This window comes from Paroedura picta, chromosome 14 (genome assembly GCF_049243985.1).
Source record: "Paroedura picta isolate Pp20150507F chromosome 14, Ppicta_v3.0, whole genome shotgun sequence".
Classification (NCBI taxonomy): Eukaryota; Metazoa; Chordata; class Lepidosauria; order Squamata; family Gekkonidae; genus Paroedura; species Paroedura picta.
The window spans coordinates 11,377,009-11,398,149 of NC_135382.1; the positions used below are offsets into that span (position 1 = coordinate 11,377,009).

Consider the following 21,141-nt stretch of genomic DNA (forward strand, 5'->3'; position numbering starts at 1 on the left):
CCCAATATTTTCCCCAAATAAACCCCCTGAGTGTAAGCTTAATTGTCTTCTTCATTTAAGGAGGGTTTCTTCCAGGGAAAGGACCCCGTAAAAATTGGTAGTAAAAGATCCTGTGTTACCCAGCCTCTTGCTATATTCATGATTCCCCAGCAATTTGGGTAACACCTAACCCTGGCTTGCCCCTGTGGTTAGGATGCTGGCTTACTAGAAGAAAATTAACTCAGGCTATCCCCCACACCTGCAATTGAATAACTCTGGTGTTTGGTCTTTGTTTCACACTAGGAGGCCTTTTGTATGCTCTGCAATGGGGAGGGGGCTTGGCAACTATCCAGGTACATATATGCCCTGGCTTCACCTGATGTCTGAATGCAGCCAGAGAGTGAAGGAGGTATGAGAGGCAGCCAACACAGCAGAAACAAAAGGAAGAGTCTCATGGCATCTTTATTAGTTTGGATACCGCAGCAGAAGCTGCTCCCAGGACTGTAATGTCAACATTTTCCCACAAGGGGGCATTCTTACTCAGACCGTAATCAAGCCTACTTAACAAGCTCTAATAACATCAGTCTATAAATGGATTTTGATTCTGATTGTCCTTTACTAGCAAAAGGAAACTAAGACCGGAACTACCAACAGGAATTTGTCCCAGCTAAAGTTTTTTGGGATCTTTTTTTTTGGGGGGGGGGGGGAGGGGAAGGGTAGGGTTCTAATTCAGAATTTTTTTGTAGACATGGATATTTGAACCTTTCTGTGTGACTTCAGGGTGACTATTCCTTCCACCAATTCCATTAAAGTCGCATGATTGCTTTGTTCAGGGTGTACATTGCAGGCTGCAGAGAAAGGGAACGAATGGCCCCAATAAGAGCTGAGGCTCTTCTGCAGCTGAGAGAAAGAACATTTCTATCTGTGCAGCAGCCTGTTTTTCTTCAGCAACACCAATGAGGCTTGGAGCACAGAGGAGGCAAAGCAAACTGGGCATGATCTTAACTATACTATAGATTCGTCTGCCACTTCCTGTAGGGGAGAAGGTGTCCCAATCCTCCGTATTTTTTTAAAAACCCTTTTTCTTATGGGAGCACTGATAACTGGATATTTGGGCTTGGCTGAGGGGACGCTGGTGTCCGACTGACAAAATTAACCCCCTGCTTGTCACAGGAAGGATGCCAGGGCTCAAGAGCAGCGAGTTCAGCAGGACAGACTGCCTTTTGTGGTCAGCAATGAATGGGAAGAAGACCTTTGTAATTAGGGTTGCCACCTTTTTTCTGGGCTCTGCTTCTGTGCTCAAGAAGGCAAGCAGGTGACATCTTCCCCAGTTCTTCCCTCCATGCTAAGAAAGACTTTACCTGCTTATATCAAGCTGTTTTGAAAGGCAGAGAAGGAGAGAGGCAACTATGGAAAACCGAACTCTGCCTTTCAGCCTTTAGAACACGACCTGGTCCACTGAAGGCATAATGATAGCCGTTCTATTTCTCTACTGCTGGGTCAGCTGCTAAGACTCTGAACGGAGGCCAAGCATTCACATTCAAGGCTCTGCAGCCTGACCTCTGAAACATGCGATGCCTCCCAAGCAGAAAGTGGCACCTTTTGACTGGGGCACCCTAATGCTCACAGGGGAAAGGACCAGCCCTGCAGACTGGGCAGCTTGCACTGGCTTTCAAAACGGTTGACATTCTTGTGGACTGGCTCTGGCTGAAGCCGTTTCCTGCCTTCACGCATCATATGGATAATATGTATGACACACTCAACTCACTGAATCAGACCCTTGTGCCTGAAGTACTTAGCTGAGCAACGCATGTATTCTGACTTCCCTTGGAAAGAGCTGCTGCAAAGATTAAATGACTAACAGCAGATATCATTATTTCTCCTGAGAGTGTGCACAGCGCACTGGAGACTAGACCCACATCAAGTCCTGGTTCAGAATGAACAACCCACCTATACAGCTGTTTTAACTCTTCCTAGAGAGATACAGTATCCAGAAAAAAACAGATGTTGGCCTAACTTCTCATGAAAGCCAATATGGCCAGTTAATCATGAAGGATAAACACAATTCACAATGATAAGCAGCAGGGCTAACCTGCTTTTGGAAGGCCAGTTTTTCTGTGGACAGATGTGCTTGGTCACAGGGCAAAAGACCAGACCCTGCTGGCTGCAAATCTGGTTCCTCAAAGCACAAACCAAGGCCTGGTTGTGCCACTGTCCAGGTGGCTACCTGGACAGGTGCACTTCTCTAGGAACAGCCCAGATAAAATATACAAATGAAGAATTATTTCTCCAGTCTCTTCTTGATCTCCTCTATGAGATTCTCCTTAGGAACATCGATCTGAAAAGCAAACAACAAACATCAGACTGGCATGATGCATCATGCCAAATATCCTCCACTGAAACAGATTGTTAAAAAAAATACTATCTGAGGTCAATCATCACAACCTCCCAAAAGCTCTGGAGAAACATTAGCAGACTTTTTAAAAAGAACTCTGGTGGCATCCTCTGAAACTCTAACCCAGGCTGTCTCAACCAGGGTTTCATGAAACCCTGGGTTTTCTTGACAGCCCTGGAAGGGTTTCCCAAATGGGAGGAAGTTAATTCATTTTTATAATTCATTTTAAAAATCTGTTAAACATTTTTCGACTGTATATGGTCATGTCAACCCACCCACCCCTCCCAAAATGGCCAGTGATGGGCCCGGAAGGGGTGGGGAGGGACTGGCCCCAGGAGGGCGTATATACAGCTATATTTCCCAACCATATTCTGCATCATCGCACCACTTCCGGAATTTCTCGAAGCCTGAGGAATGCTTCACGGGTTTCTCAGTGATGAAAAAGTTGAGGAAGGCTGCTCTAACCTCTTTCCTGGTGGCAACATCCCGCAGTTTGACCACTCCATCATTCACCTCCCGCTGTCCAATGATGGCCACAAGTGGGATTCCTGTTTCTTCGCAGTACTGCAGCTGGTTCAGCAGCTTGGGGCTCTTCATGTAGAACATTTCTGCCTTAAGAAGGGTCACAGTCAAGGGGAAAGTCAAACATTCACACTGTGTGAGAACTGCCAGAGGCAGCAGCATGACAAGACCACTCTTCAGATCAGCAGCTCCAGCTGTTTCTCAGTCCTGGGCCTTCACAACGTAGAGGAAGCAGCCAGAAGAGTCTGGTCTGCCACCTCCTCCTACTGCATGCACATAAGCATGCTAACCTCATGGCACGTGTAGGTTCTTGACCACAAAGCATTACTACCTTGATTCCAGAATCCCAGAGTTCAGAGATGAGCTTCATTCTCCCAGCGAGGAAGTTCTTCTGAGCAGCTGCCACCAGTACTTGTGTCTCCTTTGCATAGATCTTCTCCTTGGACATCTCAAAGGAAGGGGAGGGGGGGAAACCTCATGAAAGCAACTCAACGCAGATGACAATATTTGCATGCCAAGCTGCAATCCAGTCCATGCGAAAGTCTAGCACGGAGGCCAGTTCACTTTAACTGAAGCCAAAGTCGAGGTCAAAAACACAGTCTGTCATGAATCCCACTGATGAAGTGATGGGAAAAGGGAAACGCCCCCTTCTCCTTTGTTTCTCACCTCCCCCCATACAAGAGGATCTGAAGCTACACCCTGGAGGAAGCCTCAGCTAGTTCCTGGGGGGGGGGGGGGGTGGAATGTCAAATCCCAATCAAATTGCCAAAAAACCAGACTCAACTGTAGAAATGAAATCTCTTTATTGAAAAGGCACAGTGAGAGCAAGGTATCCCTTGCTGAAACTGGTTTGCAATTAAGCTAGCATACTTATATGGCCATCCGCAGCCCTTCCGGGGGGGGGATGCGGGGGGGGAACCCCTTCCCCTGCGGCCCACAGCGCCATCGCTGCCTCTCAGAGCCACTGAGCGCAATCCCGCCTGCCGGGGACGCCCTGTGGCCTGTGAGGGTCGAGAAAGGCCTTCCCAGGCTGCCGGGAGCGCTTCTGCTCACCAGGGAACGCCTATAGCTGGCCCAGGGGCCCTTCCCAGCCGCCCTGCCAACGCTGCCAGGGCCGCTGGCAATGGCTAGCGCCCGCTGTATTTTTCATACAGCGGGCTTTATTTCTAGTCCACTATAACCTGCAACCCCCTTTGCCTTCACAAAATCAGCCTCTCCATCAGATGGCTCTCCAGCCTCTGTTTAAACATTTCCAAAGATGGAGAACCCACCACCTCCTGAGGAAGCCTGTTCCACTGAGAAACTGCTCTAACTGTCAGGAACACCTTTTATTTTTGTCTTGTTTTATTGGGAACAACAGAATCTAGGCCAGTGGTAACAGTGTTGGTAGTCATCTGTGTCTGCAGGGAAAGAGTATTTAAAAGGAAATGAAAACAACCCCCATAAGAGGTGTAAAGAGGTTTGGGACAAAATAACGGATATATTCAAAAGCTAAGGTCTGCCTAGCAGAGCAAGTGCTGTGTAGTCATCCAGAGCATCAGCTAGCTCAACTTAGAGGCAGACCAGGTAAAGCTGACATCCCTCAGCATCAGCACCACTGTGGTTAGAATGTTGGCCTACCTGGCAGGGATCACTAAGTTAACAAGTTAGCCAGATTTAGAAACAATAGATCTGTTGACGGCTCCTAAGCCATGAGAGGTAAATGATACCTCCAAATATACACCATAGGCTGCCTTGATACAGCCAGAAACAAAATGGACCCAGGATCTGAAGGGTTGGGTGTTTGGCTTTCACAGTATTTGAAAGAAATATAAATACAGGCACTATTTGGTATCTAGGACAAGATTAATTCCACACAGACAGTGTTATTTGGTGGCCTAATCATGTGAACTTCACAGCTGATAATTAGCTTCAAGCTTTGAAAAGATTAAAGGAAGTACTGCTTCACCCAAAGAGTCATGAACATGTGGAAATCATAGCCACAGAAAGTGGTGGTGGCCATAAGCATAGAGAGCTTCAAGAGGGGACTGGATAAACATGTGGAACAGAGGTCCACCAGTAGCTCTTAGCCACAAGGTATAGCTGGAACACTGTCTGGGACAGTGATGCTCTGTATTCTTGGCACTTGGGGGGGACACAGTGGGAGGACTTCTGGAGTTCAGGCCCCACTGGTGGACCTCATGTTGGCACCTGGGTTTTGGCCACTGTGCGACACAGAGTGTTGGAATGGATGGGCTATTGGCCTGATCCAACATGGCTTCGCTTATGTTCTTAGTACAATCACGGCAGACTAAAAGTGACAAGCGAGGCACTCAAATCAAAGCCAACAAGTGGTTTCGCTTCCGTGCCCTTCCGAGCATATCCTTCGGCATCAGAAACTTTAACTGCCAGCATTTCCGTTTTGTTTATGGCACAAGGGGGCTGGTAATGTCAGAATCAGGCCACCGTTCAGCATACTTGCCTGTTCTGCCTTTAATAAGATGCACAGGTTGTCACATATTATACAAACCCTGCCCTGAATACTCTTTCACGGGATTTTAATGCAGATACTCTCTAAGTATAGGAATGCAGTTAATACATAAAACATAGGCAATTTTGTATTCTTGCCTTGCAAAAATAGGAACGGCAAGCTGGCAAGATGTCTGAAGAAGAGCACCTCCTCCTCACTGCATCGTTGGAAGAAGGTCCTGGACCTAGCCTGGTAGAATGAGCTTTCGGAAAAGCTGAGGGCCCCGCAGGAGCTCCCTGCATTCCACAGGGCCTGCACGATGGAGCTCTTCTGCTGGGTCTTCGGTGGAGGCCAGAACACGGGAGATCAGGTGGGCTCCTCCAGGTTAAACCAACACCTGGTTAAGTGGACCACGGGCACCCATAGATGACCCCCATGATGCATAAAGAGGGAGCTAGTCGATCTGGGGGTGGGAGGAAAGGCTTTTGCTGCTGGGAGATATAATTTTAATGGGGGATTAATAATGTGTTTTACATGGGTTTTATTATTATGTAACCCGCCGTGAGATGGCCTTCCTGATAGCGGCAGGTAATAAATAAAATAAATAATTAAGGTACACATTACACACCTTCAGAGCATTGCTTAGCCAACGTTGCGAGTCCCCCCAAAACAACAGTGACCCCTCCCCACCCCAGACAGAAGGTAAAGTCAAAATCCAGCATGACTACACCTATTTCTCCTCCCCTGACAGTCGCTCTGGTATCTGTGCTTGTATATTCAGTCAGACCAGGGGTAGTCAAACTGTGGCCCTCCAGATGTCCATGGACTACAATTCCCATGAGCCCCTGCCAGCATTTGCTGGAGGGCCGCAGTTTGACTATCCCTGGACCAGGCTGTTCCCTGCATTATTTCTGGATGGCACGTGCAGTACGGCCCTTACCTCTAGCTTCTGGTCGATGATGGAGAAGAGCCTTTCCACGCCGATGCTGACTCCGACGCAGGGCACCTTGTGACCGAACGAAGCCGCAAGCCCATCGTAGCGTCCGCCTCCAGCCACACTGTTCACATGGAGAGGCTTCTTGTGGCCGCCGCTTGGCTGGTCCAGCAGAAAGGCCTCATAGATCAGTCCGCTGTAGTAATCTAGGCCACGAGCCAGACTCAAGTCCAAGGAGACCTGTGGCACAGGCCCTGGAGCCACGTTAGCAGGGAAAAGCCGGAGGACCCCAGAAGGCTCAGACAAGGATAGAAATAAGACTGTAGAGACCTAAAGGGTCATCCAGTCCAACCCCTTGCACAGTACAGGAAATTCACAGCTGTTCCTGGGCCAGACTGGGTCTCCCCCTCCCTCCATGATCCCTGGGCCAAACTGGCCTGGAGGAAAATTCCTTCCTGACCCTGAAGTGGTGACTTGAGGGAATTTAAGGAAGGACCATTAAGCCAAGCACCGGCTCATTCCTCCCCCCCCCCCCCAACCTGCCTCAATTCACAGAACTGGCATTGAAATCAGATGACCATTCAACCTTCCGTAGGAGCCCTACACACCTGATCTATGATGCCGAATATGCTAAGGTACTCATAGAGCAGCTTCATGTCTTCCAGCCCTTCCATGGCCAGCTGGCTCTTGGACAGCTTTGGATCCTGGCAGAGCTGATGAATCAGATGCCATCCTCCTGCAGAACACGGGGAGGGGAGAGCGAGCAAGAGCATTAGCTGCCAGGGGATACATATGCCATACGTCAAGCCAGAGCAAGAGCATCGTTGTCTCTGACCTTTGGGCTCTCAGTGAGGGAGACCTTTCTCCACGCCTGCTAACAGAATTATTTGGGAGCCACATGTGTCTCTAACTAACAAGTCACCTGTGCCTCTTCTAAGCTTCATGCCGCAAGACAGCACCTGCTCCAGGCGAGGCCACTGGTGGGGCTTGCGGTTGGGAAACAGACCTCCCACCTTGCTGCAATCAACACCAGAACAGCAGGCAAGTGGCCAAGCTCCCCAGGGTGCAGGCCTCAGGACAGAAAAGGAAGCTGATGAGGCTCTCTTTGATGCTGATTGTGAAAGTGGCCTTCTGGAATACCACTGCTGTAACTGGAGTCACCAGGGGCTGAACGTGCGACTTTCTGCAGGCAAACTGTGATTGCTACCCACTGAATCACGACTCCTCCTGGCTCCATGTGTCTCAAGCCAACCAGCTATTGCTCCCTTGATGAACCCAACAGGCTTTGGATTCCCTCAGTACTGCTTGGCTCTGAAAACACCTGGACACACAAGGCTTGGAAGGGAACCTGTCAACATTCTCAGGCAACTTGGCTGCCTCATTCAACACTGTGCCTGCCCTGAGACTTACCAGAGAGCTGAATGTATTGGCCAATCCCCTCTACAGCCTCAGGCAGAAGCCCTTTCTCCTGGATCATCTCCCTTCTCACTTCCTCCCAGCTCACCTGGGGAAGAGATTAGAGACCGCAAAGCTCAGCATAGCCTCGGCTAAGGCAATTTCAAAGGAAACAGCCGACAGCCACCTCTCTCTGTTAGCCACACATCCCAACAGGGGCCCATTTAGCTCTGTGGACACAGGGGCAGCAGAAGCTTGGAGAAGGTTGGCCAGCCAAGGCTGGTAATGGGATTAAGTAATTCACTTATCTGACGCACACCCTATGAATTCATGGCTGCCACATGCTAAGGCATAGTCAAAGCCTGAAAAACTGTTCAGAAGATTCTTTACCTTGCCTAGTTTGTCAAGAGTGGAGCAGGCGGTTTCAAATTTCGTATCCGGAACACCACACGTCTTAAAGATCCCACTCAAAATACGCCTGTCATTGACCTAGGCATAAAAAGAGGAATGTTCAACAGAAACAGAGGAGAGTGATGAGGATGATCCGGGGTCTGTGTACCAAACCCTAGGAGGAAAGGCTGAGTGACTTGGGAATGTTCAGCCTTGAGAAGAGGTAGTTGAGGGGACATGATGACTCTTTTGAAGTATCTAAAAGGTTGTCATTTGGAGCAGTGCAGGGAGCAGTTTCTGTCGGCAGCAGAGGAGAGAATCCACAGTAATGGGTTTAAACTATGTGTAGAACGGTACTGGCTAAGTATCAGATAAAATGTTTTTCACATTCTGAGTAATTCAGCGGTGGGATCAATTGCCTATGGAGGTGATGAGCTCCCCCTCACTGACAGTCTTCAAGCAGCGGCTGGACAAATACTATTCATGGATGCTTTAGGCTGATCCTGCATCGAACAGGGATTTGGTCTAGATGGCCCCTTTCAAGTCTATGATTCTATGAAGCCTGATGAAGTGAGGAATGGACCAGAACCCATGGGATGAAATTAATTCAAAAGAAACTCTGTCTAAACCTCTGGAAGAAGTTCCTGACAGAGCAGTTTCTCAGTGGAACAGGCTTCCTCAGGAGGTAGTGGGTTCTCCATCTTTGAAATCAGGAGAGGTTGATTCTGGAAAGGCTCAAGGGGGTGGCAGGTTACAGTGGATGAGCGATAGGATTGTGAATGTTCTACATAGTGCAGGGGGTTGGATAAGATGACCCAGGAGGTCCCTTGCAACTCTGAGTCTATGATTCTATGTGAGCAGTGACTCCTGAGAGCTCCTCCTTGCCAAAAATTTAGTCTTGAAAGTGCTGCCTTGGTAGTGGGCCACTGGCGGCCACGCCTGCCTCTCCCCCCCACAGCGAGAAGCTCACCAGGCCGCGAGAGAAGGCGGCCACTTTGCTCGTGGCCCGGCTAGCTTCTTGCTGCTGGGGAGGGGGGGGGAGAAGAGGCAGGTGCGGCCGCTGGCATGCTGGCAGACAAAAACACGCATATGTGGAGCTGCCGCGCATGCGCATTAGCACCCCCTAGTGGTGAAAACGTGCATGCACGGCAGTTCCGCGCATGTGCGTTTTCACCACCAGGGGGCGCTAACACTCATACGCGGCGCCCGGGCCGCCGGCTCTTCCTCACCCCTGGAGGCGGTCCTCAACCTTCAAAAGGTTGGGGACCGCTGACCTACAGTACTGTATGGCAGCCCATCCTGATCTGGAAACCATGTAGGAACTCACTGATACATGCAATCACTTTTGCAGCTTCCACTTTTTTAACACCTTGGTTTTGTTCCAAGTCTTTGTCCTGAAGGCAGCTTTCAGGCAACCTGGACTCTCTCTAACCATGAGAAAGGGACAACAAAGACCAGCAGGCTCTCTTACTTTGATAAGGAACTCTCCACACTCCAAGGCACTCAAGATCTCATGGATGACCTTCAGGCACTCTGAGTCAGGAATCATGGGATCATATTGGCCAGCAATATCAAAATCCTGGGGGAGAGAAGGCAGCCATCAAAATCATAAAGCTGCAACCTCGCCAGGAGATCCTTGTGGGCTGAGGTAGCACCCAGCTCCTCTTGTTAAGTGGTACAAAATAGCCCAAATTCTCCCATGCGTCTCACCCATTCCACTCACGGAACCCTTCAGCCTCCAGTCTGAGCTTCAAAGGCAGAAGGTACACAGAACACTTGCTGCATGCTTAGGAGCTTAATTTTCGGCAGAGACTCACGCATTGGTAAAACTCCCGATAGCGTCCTTGAGTCATGGATGGCTGGTCACGCCTGTAGACCTTGGCAATGTGGTACCGCTTAAACTTGGAGATTTTGTTCATAGCCAAGTATCGAGCAAATGGCACCTGAGAAAAAGGGTCAAGGAGATTTGCCCAAAGCACATGAGGACAGCTCTCTCAGCAGCAGCCTGAAGGATGCCATCAGGGCAGTGCTGAGATGCTCTAAGAATCCTTGTGGAAAAACAAGCCTCACTGCGTGCAATATATTCCTCTCGGATCCATACCCCTCTCCTGCCCTCAACTTTTCTTTTAGCCAAAATTATGCACTAGAAGAGCCAATTACAGACCCTCAATGTCGCAACCTGTAGGTCAGCCTTGAGATAATAAACAGATCAGGTCAGCTTTTATCATTTTCCTCACATTTCCTACAAAGCAAACAATGTGGACAGTCTATAGAAATAGCACTGAGAAGCATCAATTCCGCTACAGACCAGAAAGCGAGTGAACTGCACTCTCCCTATGAATCTTCCTGACAATCAGAATACAGGGATGCCCCTTCCCCACAAGACATGTGTTGAAGGGGCTTATTCAAAGTATGCTGGCGCTGGAATATATAAAGCTTTAAAGCCCTGCTTCAGCCTTTTCAAGTGTATCAGGCAAAGCATGTCATAGAAAACAATGAACAAGGCCTTACATGGTCTGGGCCCCGCATGTCTGACAGACAGCCTCTCTGATTACTTTCCCCAGAGAGCTCTTCAATCGAGCAATAACAACCAGCTGAGTATCCCTGGCCCCAAGGAAATACAGCTGGCTTTGACCAGAGCCAGGTGAAACAAGCTTGTGAGCAAGATCAGGGACCTAACAACTGAGTTCTGTAGGGCTTGCAAGAGCCAGTTTGTGTAGTGGTTAGGAGTGCAGACTTCTAATCTGGCAAGCCGGGTTCGATTCTGTACTCCCCCACATGCAACCAGCTGGGTGACCTTGAGCTCGCCATGATGCTGATAAAGCTGTTCTGACCAAGCAGTGATATTAGGGCTCTCTCAGCCTCACCCACCTCACAGGGTGTCTGTTGTGGGGAAAGGGAAGGAGACTGTAAGCTGCTTTGAGCCTCCTTCGGGTAGAGAAAACTGGCATATAAGAACCAACTCTTCTTCTTTTTCTGCCGGGTCTATCGTTGTCAGCTAGAATTCAGCTAGATAACAGTCAGAGCAAATCCTGGGCCTCCCTCCTGCCCCTCTGCCCTCCTTTCCTTCCTTGTCTCCCACTTAATAACTAACATTGCAGGTGATAACGTGATCTCAGTAATTAGGACTGATGCAACTGTGGTTTTACATAATTCTTAATTTGGTTTTCTCTGTGTGAACTATTGTTTTACTGAGTTTTACTGAGTAAACCGCCCTGAGACAGATAACCAAGAGGTATGGGGGTAAAATGGTAATGACTGGGGAAGGCACTGGCAAGGCCACCCTGTATTGAGTCTGCCATGAAAACGCTGGAGGGCGTCACCCCAAGGGTCAGACATGACTCTGTGCTTGCACAGGGGATACTTTTACCTTTGGTATATATAATAAATAAATGAAAAAACAGCATGTACAATGCCACAAGATCTCTCTTTTCCAGGGAGGGCTGCAAGTGGCACATCTAACCCCACAGTCTTGTCCCAAAATAGAAATCAACACAAGTCCCTCCATAAGGATAAAGGACTTTTGGTAGGATACGGTCAAGTCGTAGCGCAGAGACAGCTCCTCCCCGCCTTGATCCTTCAGGTCATACACCAGCTTTGACTCCTCCCAGTGATTCTCCATCAAGATGGCCTTGAAGGGAAAAAAAACAGGCAATATATCTGAGTTTATATCAAGCTGTGTTTAATATAGATTTTACATATGTCCATAATGGATAGCTAATTTTCATCTTCCCCTTTACTCTCATTAAGCTGCAGCTGCCTTGAAAGCAGTTAAAACAGCTGCACAACAGAAATTTGGAGTGAGTCTGTAAAAACTGTTATAAGGTGGCACCACAGAACAGGTGCTGTTGAATTCAAGGAAATGGAAGCACTAGCATAAGAGCTACAGCCTTCTGCAGAAACAGGCCTGCAGCTCTCCCCTTATGTAGGTGTCAGTTGCCCTGGTCTTCTCACCTTCAGCTCAAAGACGGGTGTGTCTATAGCAACTGCTCCATGACGTTTGAAGCAGCTGATGATGGTGCTGAAGATCTTCTCCCGGATGGCCATCTGTGTGGGGTTAAAATCCTTGGTGCCCTAAAAGTCCAAACAGAGACCAAATTGGAGCTTTAGCAAGAGCTGTTTTAAAAATAAAACACTCAATAAAATCTATGCAGTTGCAATAGTGGCAGCAGCCAAGAGCTGAAGGGTTTCCAGCTGCTTTAATTGTTGAACGCTGAATATCTGGATCTGTGCCAACAAGCTTGCAATGAGAAACAAGCGTTGCTGAAAATAATAGGAAGTGATTGGGAGAGAGGACAAAATTGGAAAAGGCAACTAAAGCTGCTCCCTGCATGTGGGAAATGGGAGGATCCTCTCAAGGGAAGGGAGGGCAGCAGCTTGTCCCACAGGAGCCAAGCACTGCTTCAAGGGGGCTTGGAAAAAGGAAATAGCAGAAGTAGAGCCAGGTGGGCAATTGAGATGGAGGGTTACCTTGGGAGTTTTGAGAATGAGATTTGCTGCTTCTGCATTGGCTCGCGGCTGTGGTGCTTCTTTGGTAACCTAGGAAAAGATCAAACAGGTGTAATGACTGGAGGAAAAAATGAGCCCCTAAAGGCCCCATAAGTCCCCCCCTCTGGTTATCACCACACAGTACAGCTCTTCTGCACATTCAAATCTACATCCTGCTGTTTGCATTTGAGGCAATAAAAGCTTGGTCAAAAGGCACTTGAGATCTGCAAAACTACCATCCTTCATTTTGGAAACCACAGTAAAACCATTCTAGAATTTAATGGTGAACTACAGGGAAAAAGAATAACTTGAAAGGGGCTTATTTCATATATATATTCATGATTGTGATGGTAACAAATGAGAAGACTTGGATTTGCCTTAGCTTACGAATCTAGTATATAGTAGTGAGCATGTAGTAAGACGTCCAAATGGTATGTTAATATCTTTCACATGGCTATGCTTTTGCAGTTTGTTGCTGAGTAAGATTCAGTACTGGTTGGGAACAGTTACAGAAGCCAGGACACAGAAGGATGAAGGAACCAGTCCAGAATTCTGAACACACGGAACTGGAACTCCAGATGTCAAACCCTGAGCTCAGAGTGATAAAGGTTTCCTTTAGCATGGCAGGAAGGCTGTTTATCAGGCAGTAAACCTTTACTGGCAAATAGAACCATCATTACATAAGGTATGTATTTCATTACATACAAAATATATAACACAAAGGAGAATAAAAAGTAGGAATTTTGGTTTAAAACACAACAATTTCACTTAGCAAAACTCAGTATCCACAATTGCCTTAGTATCCCAATCATTCTAAATATTCTCTCATTCGCTATTAAGAAACAAGGCATCCAGTTACTTGGTAGTTAGAGTTTGTGCTTTTGCTTGGAGCACAATGGTGAGGCTGAGAGAGCCCTGATATCACTGCTTTAACATTCTGCTAAACATTCTGCTACTTCAGGAGATACATCCACTAACAACATTTGGTGCAGTGAAGTGGCCATTCAAGTAAAGGATTGAGATAGGATATCTATGCCTGGGTTTGGGGAGAAAATGTATACATTAGGAGCGAATCTGATTTCAGATTTTGAAAATAAATGTTCTATTTTCTCCTACAACACAGCTGAAAAAGGAACACAATGACATTTTAAAATAGTTGTGATATGTGCTCTCTCCCTTTCCCTCTGCTTTCTGGCTAAAGAGATACCAGCAGGTCAAGAGGTGACAAACACAGGCCTTTATCAGGTACAGAAAAACCTCTGTTGAAAATAAAAGTCAGCTGCCACCTAAGAAACCCTTATAAATGAAATGTAGCAAATACCCATTAGTTTAAAAAGCTATTTCTGGGAGAAACAATCTGGTTGTTGGAACTGCTTATGCTTTTCTCTACTGGTGAAAGCCTGCTGCTATAGCACATAAGGCCTGTGTTTCAAAACCCAGCAACAGAAAATGAAATTGCAAAAATTAGGATAAAGGTCTGGTTAATGGGATTCACCTGATTTTGTAGATGAACTGAGAAGGCCCGTAGAACAGAACGCTGCACTGCCCAGTGCAAGCTCTTACAGGAAGCCCCTATGACGAAGGAGTGGACACAGTGCATGGCCAAGAGCTGACACTATCAATTTCAGTATCTGTAGTTTCTTGCTGGAGGGCAAATCACATCTCCAAAAATCAGCTTTAAAGAACTCCCTGATTTCTACTCAGCAGGAGAAACAACCTAAAAGTGGGAGAAAAGGTGATTAAAAAAGAAATGCCTTACACAAAAAATCATTGCAGTAGAAATATGGTAGGTAGCCTCAGAAAATAAAATCTGGAAAGACAGACCTGGCAGAACAAAGGTGCATACACCACCTTAAAGTCTTGAAAATATCAAAAGACTTCTGTTTATTTTCAGCAGACTATGAACAATAACACTCAGGGATTAATAAACTGTTTAAGTGCATGTGAATATTCACAGAATCATAGAGTCGGAAGGGGTCATATAGTGCAACCTCCTGCCCAACGCAGGATCAGCCTAAAGCATCCAGGATATTTGTCCAGCTGCTGCTTGAAGACTGCCAGTGAGGGGGAGATCACCACATCCTTAGGCAGCTGATTCCACAGCTGAACTACTCCCCCTGTGAATTTTCTTCCTGATATCTAGTTCTACACATTGTTTAAATCCATTACTGCAGGTCCCATCCTCTGCTGCCAACAGGAACCTTGCCCTACCCTCCTCCAAATGACAACTTTTCCAATACTTCAAGAGAGCAGTTGTGTCCCCTCTCAACCTCTCTTCTTCAGCCTTTCCCATTATTTCAGTGCATCCCATTTTTCTTCCCAGTTCAGTCCAGCATTCGTAGCCTCCCCCCTCTTTTATCCTAACAACAAACACTGTGAGGTGGCTTAAGGTGAGAGCTAGTTACTGCCCTAACTATTAAAGAGGGGTAGTTCTGTTGCAACAAAAACATATAGAACTTTTAAAGACTGAGAAGTGTAAAGATGCACACACTAATTCAACCTGCTGCAGTGGTGGACTAGTATCTGGGAAACTTGTCTTTTGAACATCCACCTGTGCTATGGACTTGTCTCACAGGATTGTTGTGAGGCTAAAACAGAGGAGGGAACACCGCAAGCTGCTGTGAGCCTACCCGTGGGGAGAAAGACGAGACGCAAGTGCATTCAATAAAGCAACTGCAGCATGAACTTTTGCAGACAAGACCATAGATCAGGGGTAGTCAAACTGTGGCCCTCCAGATGTCCATGGACTACAATTCCCAGGAGCCCCTGCCAGCGAATGCTGGCAGGGGCTCCTGGGAATTGTAGTCCATGGACATCTGGAGGGCTGCAGTTTGACTACCCCTGCCATAGATAATTCGAAGCTCGAGTTCCAACCTAGATCTTCCAGCACTGTAACACGCCAGCTCCCGCATTAAAGCGACAACCCTGACAACCACCCTGCAAGGTAGGCCAAAGGGCAACGTTAACTAAGACAAATAAACAGAATACCCTCTTAAGCAACTAAGGGTTGGGGGGCCAGGTCTTAAAGGAAGCGTCCCGTGCGACCCCCATGGAGGCCGCTCTCCTCACCCCATCTCCTTCCCGCCGCAGCCCTCTTACCCGGGCCGCGCAGAGAAAAGCCCTCTGGCGGGCACAAGCAGACAAGACGGCGCCTAGAGAGGACACAATCCCACTCCGGATACCTCGGTCCCTTCCCGGAAACGCGCCCTCGCTCCGTGCGCGTGAGGTCCTGGTTGCCATAGAGATAGACCGGCATTTCCGGCGCGCTGATAGACGCAATCCGACAGCGCGCGGCGGTTTGTAGTTTCCGGGACGCTCTGGAGGCAAGATGGCGTCGGGCAGCGGGGTAGGTGATGGGCTCGGGGTTTTAGGGACCGAGGCGAGAGGAAGGGGCGCGGCGCGGCCTTGCTGCGTGGGGGAAGCGGGGCCCGCGGAGTCGCCCGGCTTCTCTTGGGGGCGATGAGGGGCTTCCCTTAGGGCGGCCGAAGCGGATCCTGCCTGCTTTTGGTCGTCGAAGTGGGCGGGCAGGAGCCTCCGTTTTTCCTGCTGCTATTTCTGCCGTCTCGAATATCACAAGCATGACATATTCTAGCCCGTTGGGGGCAAAGGTGTGCCCGTTTGGGGGGTTGCTCCCCATTTAATTGCTTTCATCAGTGCTCACAACGATTCAGCTGGTCTAGGAATGCTCAGCTCTGTCTAAGAAACTTTTTTGCCCAGCTATCATAAGTTTGCATGGGGATATTTATGATTTGAAGCTACTCTGCCTCTCAGTTCCATGAAGTTATGGTGCTCCTAAAGTAATAATTTCATTAATAGGGAACAAAGAAGTCTGGGAGGGCTAAAGGCAACCACTCTAACAACAAACTGTGATATTTTACTTCTGAACATTTTTGTCTTGAAGTAAAGTTTCTTCTTTATGCTGCCTTCTCTCTAAGCGTGTTTTGGGCAGCAGGTATGCCTGTGGTTGCCAGCCTCCAAGTGGGGTCTGCATAGCTCCCATAATTACTGCTGATCTTCAGATTAAAATGATTAGTTCCTTTAGGAAAGCCATTATGGCATCACATCCCTGCTGAGCACTTTTCCCAGCTCCACTTCACATATCCAGCATTTCCCACCCCAGAATTGGCAACTTTAGGTGCACTGCAGTAAGAGTTACAAAATGTCTGGTGGGCATTCTGTGTTTGTGGGATTGAAAGCTCCATTTTAGCAGATCCCATTTAATTTCTTTTACTGCTAGCACAAAGACCCACTGCACAACTCATGCCACTTTTAGCTTTTATGGAGTAGGGCAGCAGTCCCCAACCTGAGGCTCATGGACTGCATGCAGCCCCCTACCTCTTTCTGTGCAGCCCTCCAGAGTGCTTGTCTGCTGCTATCATTTTCAGGGCATTTTCCGTCAGACCCATACTGTTCTTCTTGCTTAAAGAGCCACCATCTACTGCTGTTCATCCTGTCCCTTTCTTGCAAAATAAGACAGTAGCAACGTTATTTGTTTTGATCTGCATAGTTCCTTCTGTCACTTTCCAGCCTCAATCCATACTCCTTATGCAACATGAAATGAAAATTGTATGTCTTAATTCTGAACAAGTATAATTCTTAGCAAGCTTTATAGATGTTACAAATGTATGGCTTTATTGCGCATCACACTGTATTTCATAACTGTTTTCCATGTTGCAAGCAGGCAAACTGAAATTTTTCATCAGTGTTGCTGGAGATTTCTCTCCTGCCTCACACTGTTATGTTTCTGGTTCAAGTCTGTTCAGCCTGAAGAAAAACATGGCCATGCTTCACCTTAGACTTGGATCCTGTTGTGGTTTGCATCACCTCCTTTCTGGATAAAACCTGTTTTAGTACCTAAAGAACAGAATTTTGTGTGGACCTAAGTTCTTTAACACTACAGAAATACATAGCTGAGGTTGTTAGGTGGTCATAACCCAAAGGACCAGCAGTCTTTCTTGATACAGGGTCAGTTAAGGTCATTGACATCCAGGACTTTAGGTATTCTCAATTCTGCACTGAACAGTTACATGCCTTTGTCATTGTTGGTGTATATGAAGAAGAGAAGGCGACTGGAAGCTGCTTTGAGCCTCCTCCTCCATCTTCTTCTATGCTGCTTTTCACTACCTGAAGGAGTCTCAAAGCGGCTTACAATCGCCTTCCCTTTCCTCTTCCCCACCCTGTGAGGTGGGTGAGGCTGAGAGAGCTCTGATATTCCTGCTCTGTAAGAGCAGTTTTCTCAGTGCTGTGGCTAGCCCGTCTCCCAGCTGGTTGCTTGTGGGGGAGCGTATATTCAAACCCGGCTCGCCAGATTAGAAGTCCACAGTCCTAACTGCTACACTAAGCGGCTCTCATGGAATGCCATTGGTGATCCTGACCAGTACTTTTTGGGCACATCTACGAGCCCTCGACAAAAATACCTCACAGAAACACGCAGCCTGGAAAAGCTCTATGGGTAGTCCAATCTCTATCTGGTAGGAAAACAAACTGGGGATGGCATTGTTTTCTAGATGCTGTTAATCTGCTAATATGTTTTATATTTTTAATATTTAATACTTACGTTGATTTTAATTAATTACATGATGTACACTGTCCTGAGCCAGCTCGGGAGGTCAGTATAGAAATTCAATAAATAATTGTAACAACAACTATAGTATGTAAGTGTGGGGAAAATTAAGCTTATAAATGGGGAAAATGTTTAAAGGGTAATGACTTGAATACCAATGGTTAGCAGATTCCGCTGAAGGAGATTTGCTGCTGCATTTTAGTGAGATGACAACAAGAAAAATGGCTTTCCAGATATCCTTGGGATTCTGATGCAAGCAGACAGCATTTGGTGAGCAGGTTAGGGATGTAAAATTCCTGTACAGTTTGAGGCCCCGGGAAAAACTTTGAGGGGTCTGTTTCCCTTCCCAAATGGAAATTTTGTGGGAAATTGAAATGTATGCAGCACTTATTATCTTACTATCAAACTTACAATAATTTTACTGCTTTAACAACATAAAATGCAGCATTTACATTTACAACTTATATAAAATTGTAATAGTTGATATATTTATGCAACTTAAAGTTACAAATGCTTTCATTTTCTACAAGTAAAATTGGAAATGTCACCAATACCAAAGAGAAAACGGCAAGCCGATGCACCCTATTCTACTTTAGGACAATAAGCTACTTGTGACCTGATCTGTGGGTATGTGTGTCACAGTGGTTGGAGGGAGAGATGAAAAAATGAACCAAAGGACATCAGAAGCTATAAAAGCCCTCCATGCCCCCCTTTCAATATTAGGTATCCTTGTAGGTGCAGAAATGGAGCTTGGATTTAAGTTCCATATATATCTCTACAGCATGCTCATCTTGTCTTTAAAAGTTTCACATTATTATTTTTGGTATTCCCCCAAATGTCCAATTTTGTACCCATTGGAAAATTGGCGGGGGGTCTGAAAAAAAGGAGGAAGATAGTCCCCCCCCCCCAGTCTTTCCCCCCAGGCATTTGCATCTCAAGAGCAGAGGCATTGTGTTGTATGTCAGTGTTGGTGAATGATTCATATTCTCAAAGAGGTCTTCAACTTGAAAGTGATTGAAGGTATCATTGTGTTTTTGGACCTTGTGAGGAGAGGAGCTGCTGCCAGTCTGAGTAGACAATACAGATCTTGATGGACCAAGGGTCTGATTCAGTATATGGCAGCTTCATGTGTTCCTGTACTCAATTTCAATTATTTTGGGGGTGGGTAGGAGATAGTTACACCAGTATGACAGCATGTTGATAATGCAGCCATTTGCCATGGGCATAACTGCAAGGGGTCCCCCCTCTGTTCTTCCTTGGATATACTCCTAGCAGCTGTTGGAGTTGAATGGGTAGCTAAGGCAATGCATGGTACAGCTATTGCAGAGGTGGGGTAAATCATTGCAGCTGTCCTCCCATGCTTTCCTGTACCGTCCAGTTGGAAACAAGGCTTTGGTTGGTATTCTGAAAGTTAGTACTTACAGGTATTCTGAACAGAGTTAACCATGTGCTATCACAGTATTTTTCCCTCTCTCGTGTTTGTATATGTGGAGTTCTCTCTCTCTGTTGCAAAACACCCTTTCTGTGGGGTTCCCATCCCCCAAGTGATCCCATGTTTGTTCTCAGTTTACAGAACATAATTTAAACTCCAGTCAAGCACAAAGCATTCCAGGATCCTGTCTCTGTTTTCCCTTGTGGCTTCGTCCTCAGTTTCCCCCCTTGCAGTGCTATCGCAAAGAAAGGACCGCTCTTACTTTATTACTATGTCTTTGTTGAATATTATGGGAACTTTTCATATTCCAGGTGAAAAATCAAATCTGTCCTTGCCTTCTATGTACCTCCTTACTATGGTGTCTGTTAGGACTGCTTGCCTTGTTATTCAAACAAAGTTTGAATACAACGGCACCTTTAAGACCCAACAAAGTTTTATTCGAGATATATTTATTTATTTATTTAATTCATTTATTTAATTTGTATACTGCCCCTCACTGCGACATCTCAGGGTGACATGGAACAGCAGAACTAATGCATTTAAAACATGTGTAACAGCTAGGGGCCAAGCCCATTGCATTTAGGAATACAATGGGCCCTAGATTGGGAGTGGGGGTGGAAGAACTCTGTGGATGGCTTCTCCTTCCCCCCAGGACCTGGAAAGGCTGCAGGCTGAAGGCCCCTGGGAAGGGAACTCACCAGCAGGGGCGGCTCTCAAGCAGCAGGGATATGCAGCCTCTGAGGGAAGTGGGAGGGGTAGTCAGGGTGGGGGAACAGAAGGTGATTGGCTGGTTGCTGGACAGACAGCCAAGCTGGTTGGACGAGAAGGCCCTCATGGGCAGAACAGCTGCCCTGAATGGGTGTTAAGCACTGAGTGGCACTTAAGCCATGAGACCAGCTCTTCCTTCAAGGCCCTACCAGAAATATATTATGTGGAACAGATATGAACAGAAGGCATAACGAACATGAACAAGCAGACAGTGTTCAAATTTAAGGGCCTTTGCACACAGGATAATAGATCAGGTCAGAGGGGAGAGACAGCATCTGAGCAGCAGCCTTAGGTTGGGGGTGTGTGGAGTGTCAGAGTTATGTGACAAGGGCTGGTCTCAACTGGAAGCCTGGCGGAAGAGCTCCATTTTGCTGGCCCTATAGAACTCTTTGGGTTCCGATAGGGCCTTAATTTCGTTGGGGAGCTCATTCCACCAGGTTGAGACCACAGAGAGAAAGGCCCTGGCTCTGGTTGAAGCCAGGTGGATTTCTGTGGAGCCAGAGATCACAAATGTGTTTGAATTGATAGAGTGGGCCGCTCTTCAATGAGTATAATCAAGCAGATGGTCCTTGAGATATGCAGGGCCTTGACTGCGTATAGCCGCATATTAGCACACTTTGTCAGATACAGTGAAACAGTATTTCCTCATTCCTTACATATAGGTAGATAGAGGGTAGGGAGATTTAATTGCCAGGAAGGATAAGGTAGAGTCAAGAGGCATAGTTAACAGGGCAGTTATAGCAGAGATTAAGATAGTTGTCAAGTTGTGTGAATGGCAATAAGTCAGCATACAAATACAAGAGTTAACGAACAGACCCGAGGATGA

The 21,141-nt window shown here is 47.0% G+C and overlaps 2 protein-coding genes across 6 annotated transcripts in view; one reads left to right on the forward strand and one right to left on the reverse strand.

Annotated features, from left to right (window-relative positions):
• Positions 1 to 679: 679 nt before the first annotated feature.
• LOC143823354 (histidine--tRNA ligase, cytoplasmic-like) lies at positions 680 to 15,789 on the reverse strand. Of its 5 annotated transcripts, none has more exons than XR_013226470.1 (14): positions 15,652 to 15,789; positions 14,048 to 14,269; positions 12,535 to 12,603; positions 12,019 to 12,138; positions 11,600 to 11,695; positions 9,882 to 10,007; positions 9,536 to 9,643; positions 8,065 to 8,163; positions 7,690 to 7,783; positions 6,888 to 7,015; positions 6,286 to 6,519; positions 3,228 to 3,344; positions 2,840 to 2,982; positions 680 to 2,317 (listed from the first exon to the last, which is right to left on the reverse strand). XR_013226470.1 is itself a non-coding variant. In XM_077309594.1 (14 exons), exons 2-14 carry the CDS (start codon positions 14,150 to 14,152, stop codon positions 2,261 to 2,263), a joined length of 1,500 nt encoding a protein of 499 aa, XP_077165709.1. In that variant the 5' UTR covers positions 14,153 to 14,269; positions 15,652 to 15,789; the 3' UTR covers positions 680 to 2,260. The 5 variants fall into 5 exon arrangements, 4 of the variants coding, with proteins under 4 accessions (XP_077165709.1, XP_077165710.1, XP_077165711.1 ...); XM_077309594.1 differs by having other exon boundaries at positions 2,840 to 2,986; XM_077309595.1 differs by having other exon boundaries at positions 2,840 to 2,986; positions 15,541 to 15,690.
• ZMAT2 (zinc finger matrin-type 2) overlaps positions 15,760 to 21,141 on the forward strand; it is a 32,020-nt gene continuing 26,638 nt past the window's right edge. The window contains exon 1 of the mRNA XM_077309598.1: positions 15,760 to 15,898. Coding sequence (XP_077165713.1) covers positions 15,881 to 15,898 — 18 coding nt within the window. The 5' untranslated portion in view covers positions 15,760 to 15,880. The remainder of the gene's footprint in view (positions 15,899 to 21,141) is intronic.

Coding starts and splice junctions, on each gene's coding strand:
- LOC143823354 (XM_077309594.1), bottom strand. CDS start 14,152: ATGCACTGTGTCCACTCCTTCGTCATAGGGGCTTCCTGTAAGAGCTTG. Junction 11,696..12,018: donor CACCCGTCTTTGAGCTGAAG/GTGAGAAGACCA, acceptor TTTCCCTTCAAG/GCCATCTTGATGGAGAATCA. Junction 7,784..8,064: donor CTCTTGACAAACTAGGCAAG/GTAAAGAATCTT, acceptor TCTCTTCCCCAG/GTGAGCTGGGAGGAAGTGAG.